The sequence below is a fragment of the Rhinolophus hipposideros genome (genome assembly GCF_964194185.1).
Source record: "Rhinolophus hipposideros genome assembly, chromosome: 16".
Lineage (NCBI taxonomy): Eukaryota > Metazoa > Chordata > Mammalia > Chiroptera > Rhinolophidae > Rhinolophus > Rhinolophus hipposideros.
This window is the reverse complement of record NC_138062.1, coordinates 22,879,719-22,888,286: the sequence shown is the minus strand read 5'-3', so window position 1 is coordinate 22,888,286 and position 8,568 is coordinate 22,879,719. Positions and strand designations below refer to the sequence as shown.

The 8,568-nt window shown below is 42.3% G+C and overlaps 1 protein-coding gene across 1 annotated transcript; it reads right to left on the bottom strand.

Moving 5' to 3' along the window:
- Window positions 1–4,284: 4,284 nt before the first annotated feature.
- On the bottom strand, window positions 4,285–8,446 carry RPS3A (ribosomal protein S3A). Its single transcript, XM_081077441.1, has 6 exons — window positions 8,329–8,446; window positions 7,529–7,632; window positions 6,945–7,132; window positions 5,307–5,515; window positions 4,629–4,738; window positions 4,285–4,452 (listed from the first exon to the last, which is right to left on the bottom strand). Exons 1-6 carry the CDS (start codon window positions 8,388–8,390, stop codon window positions 4,331–4,333), a joined length of 795 nt encoding a protein of 264 aa, XP_080933567.1. The 5' UTR covers window positions 8,391–8,446; the 3' UTR covers window positions 4,285–4,330.
- Between the last annotated feature and the right edge of the window lie 122 nt (window positions 8,447–8,568).

The window sequence follows — 8,568 nt, the reverse complement described above, 5'->3', positions numbered from 1 at the left end:
ATTCTGGATTTTTTTTGGGGGGTGGAGGGGTGACTACTTTTCACTTTATTTTTACTCTTAGCCATTGCAGAGTATATTGAATTGAGAATCTAGGGAGTAGTATAAACTTTACACCTTTTTAGGTGTCACAACCAGGAAGACACGACCTGCTGAGTTTCAAACTTGTCAGTCTACAAAACCAGTTGTACAGAATCCGTCAAGAAACTAGCAACATGCCAATCTGGCTAATGGGGGCTGACCAGTTTGAAGCGAGCAGAGCTGAAGGGGTGGGGGCTGGGAAATTCAAGATCTAATGTCAGTCAGCAGCCTGGGGAAAGTTAAATGATGGTTAGCATATTCAAGCGTATTCAAAACACCCTCGTTTCCCAAACCAGCTCCTCGGATGCTTTCGTGGAACAGGGTGGATTTTTTAAAAAAGAAATATTCATTGTATATATACCGTGGATTGCCCATTTATCTTGAAATACTGCAAATTAAGCAATAACTCAAGAAAATATTTCTCATAATTATTCAAATTCATAATTCAAAAAAGGAAAGTTATCTGCTGGCTGTCTCATTTTAACAGGAATTGACTGACAATCTTTAATACCAAAATATCACCCCATATTTAGTTCTTTACAATTAACAAAGTGAACAACTACATTTATTTCTCCAATCATGTCCAAGTTTATTGGATAGAGCATAAATATGCAGTGATTAAAAAGTTACCCAATTCATCTGTATATACAGAGCACTCTAGGGGAAGATGAGTGTGGGGAAGCAGGCAAAGGCCTGCATCGTTGCTGGTCAGAGGGGCTATGAGAGGCCTAGTTGTCCACTGCAGCGAGAATTGGGGGCAAGGTCAGAGAGCAAAAGAAACTAGGACACTAGGACACTGTGCGTCTCTAAGATTAATTACACCAAGTGGGAGGATTTGCCCCTATGCAGGTGTTGGGCTATTCCTGCTGGATGGGGATGGATGGCTTCTCTATATTCTGCTGGATGGACACAAGGAGGATCTACTTAGTAAAGAGAATAAGGGTAATGAGACGATAGAAGCTGAGGGAAGAATCAGGATCACATTCACAAAAAGGGCAGCTGGGAAGACCCTACACACTATGTTACCCAAAAAGTCAGCAGCTAATAAATCACTTAAGCTAGTACCCAGCTGCAGAAAGTTAAGATTTTCTTCATTAGGATTGGGCAATGAGGTTCACTACCATTGGGCCATAGATGCCTAGAATACTGGCCCTGATCCCTGCAATGTTGGGCATCATGATCTGGTCATTTGATTCCTGTAGGTGGTGCCCAGGTCACCGTGCAGAACTATATGTGAAGCCAAGGACTTGAATACCATGGTAACCAAGAAGCCCATGACAGAAAAAAGAAATGTACTTAGGTGTGGTTTGACTTAAATAGGTATGAGTATCTTGAGTTCACGCCGTGGGAAACATACCCGATTACAAGACACAAAAATGCAAGTTCATGACCTAGTTGACTAATCCCACGTATTTTAAAAATTGGGGTGATTTGCATGAAACGTAGATACTAAATTCTGAATTTTGACATATTATATGCTCATACAACTGTCAACAGACTGTTTCCACCATCCCAGAAAGTTGCTCATACCTCCCCAGTTACGTTTTCCTTTTCTCCCCTAACCCTTCCCATGCAGAGGCCATCAGTGTTCTGATTCCTAGCACTGTACATTCATTTTTGCCTGTTCTAGAATTTAATTTAAAAATGGAATAACAGTTATCTACTCTTCTGGCTTCTTTTGCTCAACATAAATTTTTGAGATTTATCCATGTTAACAGTTCGTTCCCTTTTATTATTCAGTAGTATTTGACTACATGAATATTCTACAATTTGTTTATTCTATTGGGTTTTATCCAGTTTTTCGTTATGAATAAAGCTGGTATGAACATTTTTCCAGCTTTAAGATAGAATTGACTGGTATGAACATTCTTAAACAAGTCTTTTTGTGCACATAGGATTTCATCTCTTGGCTAAATTTACCTAAGAGTAAAATTAAGTGGTAAAATGTTTAATTTTATAAAAGCCATTTGTTTTCCTAAGTGGTTGTACCATTTTACACTCCACTAGTGATGTTTGAGAGTTTCAGTTACTCCACATCTTCACCAACATTTAGTTTTCTCAGTCTATTCGTAGTGTCAGTTTCAGCCAGTGTTACATTTTGATGCAAAACAATTACAGTACTGCAGATTTCTAAGAGCTAGACACCTCCAATAATTCCTTGACCTCGACACTTTGCATTGCTGATCACATTATACCCAACAATTAACCACCGGATTGGTGACTGGATATTTAATAAGCAATTACAGAAGTTTACAGGTGTATTAAAAGCAGTTACCTTTTTAGTGAATCGTTTTAGAGATACATGCTAAAATATCGAGTTGATATCTGAAATTTGTTTCAAATTGGGGAGGAAAGCGTCAGGACCTGTGTCGTTTCACCTTTTACCCAACTTTGCTTAGCTTGCCAGTGGCATGAATGCTGAAGACATGAGATCCCAGGGTCTTTTGTGTCAGTTTCCCATGCACCCCAAATCCCACATGTAAAGGACCCATCACACATGGGTTGCATCATAGAAGGGGAACACTAAGACTTAGCACTATTACAGTAAGTGGAAACAAGATTGCTTTTCTGGGGCAAAACATTACAAATCTCAAGGATGCAAACACAACCCTGAGAAATGACCCAGATAAAGAACAGAATTGTATGTATTCTTGACTTACCTAAGGAGGGCTTGCCTGGATCCTCAGGCTCTATAGCAGATTGTCTCTCACAATTCACTCCTCAGCCTGACACATTCTTAAGCCAACTAGAATTTTTACGACTATCAGCCAGATTAATCTGAGGTTAGAATCTCACATTTAATTATCCTTAAAACTCAAAGCAGATGAGGCCAACCTGAGAGAATGACATCATTTTCTCCAGGTTCCAAGACTGGGCCAACTTAGTGTGGGGATGGCATGGGGGGATAGGGGACTTGCAGCCCTTCAACTGACCTGCTAATCCTTGGTGTCACTGTTGATGACTAGATAGCAACAGATGGGCTAAAAAGCAACCCATCTGAAAAGGAGACGTCTCATGACCCATTTTCCCCCCAAAAGGCGTACAGGTCACTTCAGTTGAGCACTGCTAAAAGTCCAAGGACTGAGCCCAATACTAAGCTCTTAGGATGAACTAGCGAAGGAGTAGCCAGTCATGTGGGAGGAAAATGTTGAGGTGAGATTTGAGAAGAAAAACAAGAGGAAATCATGTCAAAAGTCACTAATGTAAGTCAAATGAGTGAAAGCCAAGAAAGGACAGTTGGACTTAGCGACAAAGCCACTAGTGATCCTAGAGCGACACCTTCCTTAGTGGTGGTGCCGAGTCCAGTTGCAGATTCAAGTAAAATTAGACAAAAAACTATGGCTAACTCTTGGCTTTGCTGTAGGGATCTGAGGTAGAATATTTATAACGGTAATTGCTGGAGCCATGAGCTTGCTTAGGCAGGAGCGGGGAATCCAGTGCTCAAATAGGAATGTTGTCCTAGCGCAATTCACCAAGTGACAAGGCAGACAGAAAATGTGAATACATGTATAGATGGAAGTCACAGGGGTTTGTGAGGATCTTTTCTTGCCTGGTTTAAAGTTTCTTAATGATTATATAAGGAAGGTCATCAGCTGAGAATGAAGAGGTTTGCGGAGAGAAAGGGTATGGAAAAGAATGAGTGACTGGAGGAAACACTGGATAGTGAGCAGCTTTAAATGCCCACTGATCAACAGACCAATAACCAGTTTCTTGCGCCAAGTTCAGTCTTACAGGGCAGGTGCACAGTGGAGCATTTTACAGCGATAGCATTTGAATTTGAAAATAAAAAGCTAAGAGCCACTAGGCTCTTTCCATTATTCAGTCAGTCTAGCACAGTGGTTCTCAAAGTACAGTCCCTGGGCATCAACATCACCTGAAACACTGTCAAAAATGAAAACTTCAGGCTTCGCCCTAGAACTACTGAATCAGACATTGTGCAGGAAAGGCCCTCAAGTCTGTTTTAACAAGCCTTCCAGGTAGTTTAAGAACCATCTAAAAACTTAAGCCACGTTGACAAAGTGTTGCCTTTTACTAGCCATCCAGAACACCTCTAGCTCAGCTCACTACAGCTTAAAATAATCGCTACCCTTTCTCAACTACTTACAGCAACAGATAAATACACAAGGCAGAAAAGTTCACATAACTATCGATTCAGACCATCTGATGCACCAAGCTGTCAATTATTTTTTAAAGAATTATCAGAAACAAAACATCAACAGGACTTTATTTGTCACCATGAAAAGTCGGATTTTTAAACAGATTCTTGGACTGGGGGCTCATATCCGTCAGCTCGTTCAACTTTAGCACCTGTCTCATCCCCAGTAGCTTTTCCAGAGCTGCTACCTTCACCATGAAGCTCCATGAGTTTTCCCACTAAAACGAAGAAAATATTGTTATGGCATACCATACCTTAAAACAATGGTCTTCAATACTACATAGGCAGGACAAGGGGAAAAAAAAAAAAACATCAGCCTCCGCTAAAACAAAAGCAAATAATGTATTTGGCCACATTTTTTTCTTTCAGGAACCCTGTGATTTTTCTCACTTACATTCAAACTTGGGCTTCTTCAGCATTTTGACTTTTCTAACAAAGACATCATGGAGAGGATAAATAGATTGGCAAGCCTTTTCAATGTCTTTTCCAATGCTATCGGGAATCCTGCAAATCAGTAATGATAGATTAGAACAAATCTACACATATATGAAACCCCACAAATCTCACGTGATAGCTTTACAGGTGAGGATGAAATGATCTGAAGTATACAGCTATACAGTAGCAAAGTTAGCATTTGAGCCTTCTGAGCCAAAGTCTTAAGTGTGTTTTCCATTATACCCTCTTAGCCTACTGCATGGGAACATCAGAAAAATGTTTACAGTTTTATCACTGGACATCATATGGGACCGAAACATTTTGTCATCACTCATTCCCATACATTATTTACTGCAGAGGGTTTTGTCCATTCAGTGCATTTTCTAATTAAGGCAAAAGCATTTCCTGCGCTACAAGTATCCCTGAGTGCCATGAGATAACTTTATCCAAAAAAAGGATAAAGAAGCCAAATCAACATTTACTGAGCACTTAGCATGCTTTTAAGGGATGTAGCCAGATAGTTTCAAAGACAGGATTTAAGCACAGGTCTGACCTCACCCCCGTCTCATGCTTTCCCTCATCTGAGGGATAATCAGAGATTCAGGGTTGTGTTGTGTGAGGGAAAAGAAATACTTACAATTTATTGACCACTTCTTTCAAGTCATTTGTCTGCACCTCTCGGGTCATGATTTCCATCATCTTCTTCCTGATTTGGCGGACCTGTTGATGCTGAGCATAAGAAGTCTTCCGAATCTGATTGTTGCGTTTTTTTGTAAAACCAACACAGAACAGACGAAGCAAATAACCATCGGTAGTCTTGACATCAACATGAGCTTCAATCATGGTCTAGTGAAAAAGATACTGTCAGATATACCAGGTCTTAATGTAATCAATTTTTATCCCTCAAATTCTAATATAAAAAGGCAGGACGGTCAAGTACTCATTTTCACATACAAGGTATAAACTAAATTACACGTCTAATTTACAGAATTAACTTCCTTGAAGTGAACTTGGCATTAAGTTACCCCAAATTGTTACTATGCTTCATATCCAATTAAGTAAGTCCTCTCGACAGTCCTCCTTACTCCTCTCTAGGTGACTTTTCTATCCCCAATATCACTGGCAACAGAACCCACCCCACACCTTTTACAGCCTTTATACATCCTGCCCCTCCCCCAATCTACTGTACGCCTGCAAGACAAGAGGAAAACTACAATATGGACATCTACACTTACTCCATCTTTTAAAAAAATGTGTTTTGAATAGACGAGATATTGTAGTAACACTAAATGCATATTACTTTTAAATGTCCTTTAAATTCCAACTAAAGCCATGCTGAGGATTAATACTTGATTTTACAGCTAAAACATAATAAAAAGTCCGTAACTAGTCATTATTACTGCCTAAAATAAAAAAAAGCATCTTAGGTAGCAACAAAAACTGAACTGCCTCTTTTGCATTTTGTAAATGTTACATCTTAGTTTAAAAAAGTGAATATAATTACAGCAAAAGGACATTAACACAGTCCCAGAAATACAACCATAAAACCTTAGGAGAATGTCAGAAATGTTATTATCAGTATCATCTGGGACTGAAACATTTTGTCATCATTCACTTCCATAAACAAAATATCCCAAAACTGAATAATCAGCTGGACACATGTGAACCAATGCAATAATATTAATGTGCTAAGCATGTTTACATGGATCTTTTATTTTACCTCGTAACTCCATGAGATGATACTCTTACATACATTTTACAGATAGAAACCAAGGCTTAGCAAGCTACAAGTTACTTGCCACACAATTGGAAAATGGAGCTAAGTTTCAGCTGCACGCCAAAGGCTCTGCTACTCCTATTATCCTGTATTGCCAGAGGAATCACGATTAGCCCAAACCACTGTTTCCATTTTAAAATTCAATAGACTTTGAGGTCCAAATAGTCTGAACAAAGGCAGAAGTGCAGACCTGTATCTAGACGTTCTTCAATCAGCCACAAATCTGTGCAGCAAAAACTTACTTTGATGAGAACCCAATATTAAACCTTGAATAATTTTAAATAAATAGGAAGATCATGGTTTGCTCACTGCTGTTGCTCGAGTTCAGAGTGCCAATCCCAGAGTCAGCACTCAATTATAGAAAGAAAATATCAAGGATTTAAAATGAAATCTAAACCTCAATTGCACGATTTGCTCCTTGTCATTACACTGTGACAAGACGTACACCTTGGTCAAGCATGCCACAGCACCACGTACGCTAGGAAACCTTGTTCTCACCTGCCATTTTTTGACCATGGAGCACATTTTGTCACGGGTAAGATCCATGCCATGGAAATTCGTCAGGCAGTTTTTGCCCTGAACATCCTCAGTAATTAACTTGAATTTCCTAAATGCAACTTCATCGTTCTGCAGATCAGCTAGGCTCACTTCAAAAACACGACCCTTGAGACCATCAGACGCAATTTCTGTAAAACAAGGAATTGTCTCGTTAAAATTAGGAACCACGTAGGCAAAGTCAAACCAACCAAAACAATGTTCATGCACGAAGATGGACTTAGTAAAGAAGTAAATGGTAAATTATATAAAGGCCTTAACATTCGTTAACCAAATCCATGGACACCAATGACGGACAGGGCGCATCAGCTCAAAACTACGTACGCAAACTTATTAATTATACAAGTAGGTTCTACAAAGTGTTGCTTCTGCAAGTGTGGCATCAAACACAAGCACCACGGGGGGGGCCAAGGCTGCCACAAGACCCGGTATTTCCCTCGGGTCTCCCACCACGGGCTCATTAATAGACCAAGATACATACACATCCTCAGCTAAAGAAAAAGGCAAACCAAGAAGAAGATACTCACTGGTTCCTTGAGTTCTTGTGACTAGCGTTTTCCCAATATTTCTTATATTGAACATAGCCGGCGCTTTCACGTCGTACCAATCTTTCTTAGAAAATGGGTCAACCCTGGATTTTAAAAACAAAGTGCGTGGTAAGTTTCCCAGCCGATCACCTACTTACGCACGTCACCGTCCTCATTCCACCGGGTTTCAAGCGCGAAACGGCACGTCGACACCGCAGGGAACCACTGCTTCCACGGCGAACTCGGGCGCGTGTGGAAACGTCGCTCTCCCCGCTGTTCCTCAGCGCACAGGCCAGACACCTGAAACCACGCCGGAGAAGGATCCACTCCCCGCCCCGTGGGTCCTGCCGTGACACTGCCTCCAAACGGCGCGCGCGCGTCTGTCACTTGGCCGGAACGTGCAGGCAAATGCCGGTCACGGGGGCTCTTCCCCGGGGGCCTGGCGCGGCTGCTGGGGGCTCCCGGGTTCCGCCCGGCCCATCGGCGGATAGGAAGGGAGGCTTCACCGACTCCAGCTCCAGTGCCACCGACTACCCGTGCGACTCACGAGGCCCGCGTGCGCACCGCACTGATCCACGCGCGCCAAACAAGGGCACGCACAAGGCCCACAAGACAGACAGCCGGCCGCCGCCACGCAGCCCCCACATCTGCCAGGCAGCGGGTTCGGAGCTTCCCAACCCGACACGGCCAAGGCAATCCGACCGGCATCCTCGCCATCCGGCCCACGCCGCGAACCACAACCCGGCCGCCGACCCCAGCAGGAGTCCAAGAAGCGGGAGGCTACGAGAGTCGCCACTTACACTTTTTTCTTGGCTCCTTTCTTGCCGCCTTTCGTAAGGCGCTTATTCTTACCGACCGCCATGGTGCTGCTCAGAGAGCCAAAAAGGCGGAAGTCCAACTCGCGCGAGAACTTAGGCGTACGGGGCGGGGGAAGCGACGTCTACGTAACCTTTGACCTTCTGCGTTTTCTCGGTCTCAAGAATACCGCGACAACAGAAAGAGGCCTCCCGTCGACTGTAGCTGCGACAGCGCCCTCAAGT

Bases quoted from the DNA above. Each gene is read 5' to 3' on its own strand.
- RPS3A (XM_081077441.1), bottom strand. From the start codon at position 8,390: ATGGCGGTCGGTAAGAATAAGCGCCTTACGAAAGGCGGCAAGAAAGGA. The intron at 7,633-8,328 runs GTAAGTGGCGAC...TTTAAAATCCAG, and splicing joins AAAGGAGCCAAGAAAAAAGT to GGTTGACCCATTTTCTAAGA. The intron at 7,133-7,528 runs GTGAGTATCTTC...CTTGTTTTACAG, and splicing joins CACAAGAACTCAAGGAACCA to AAATTGCGTCTGATGGTCTC.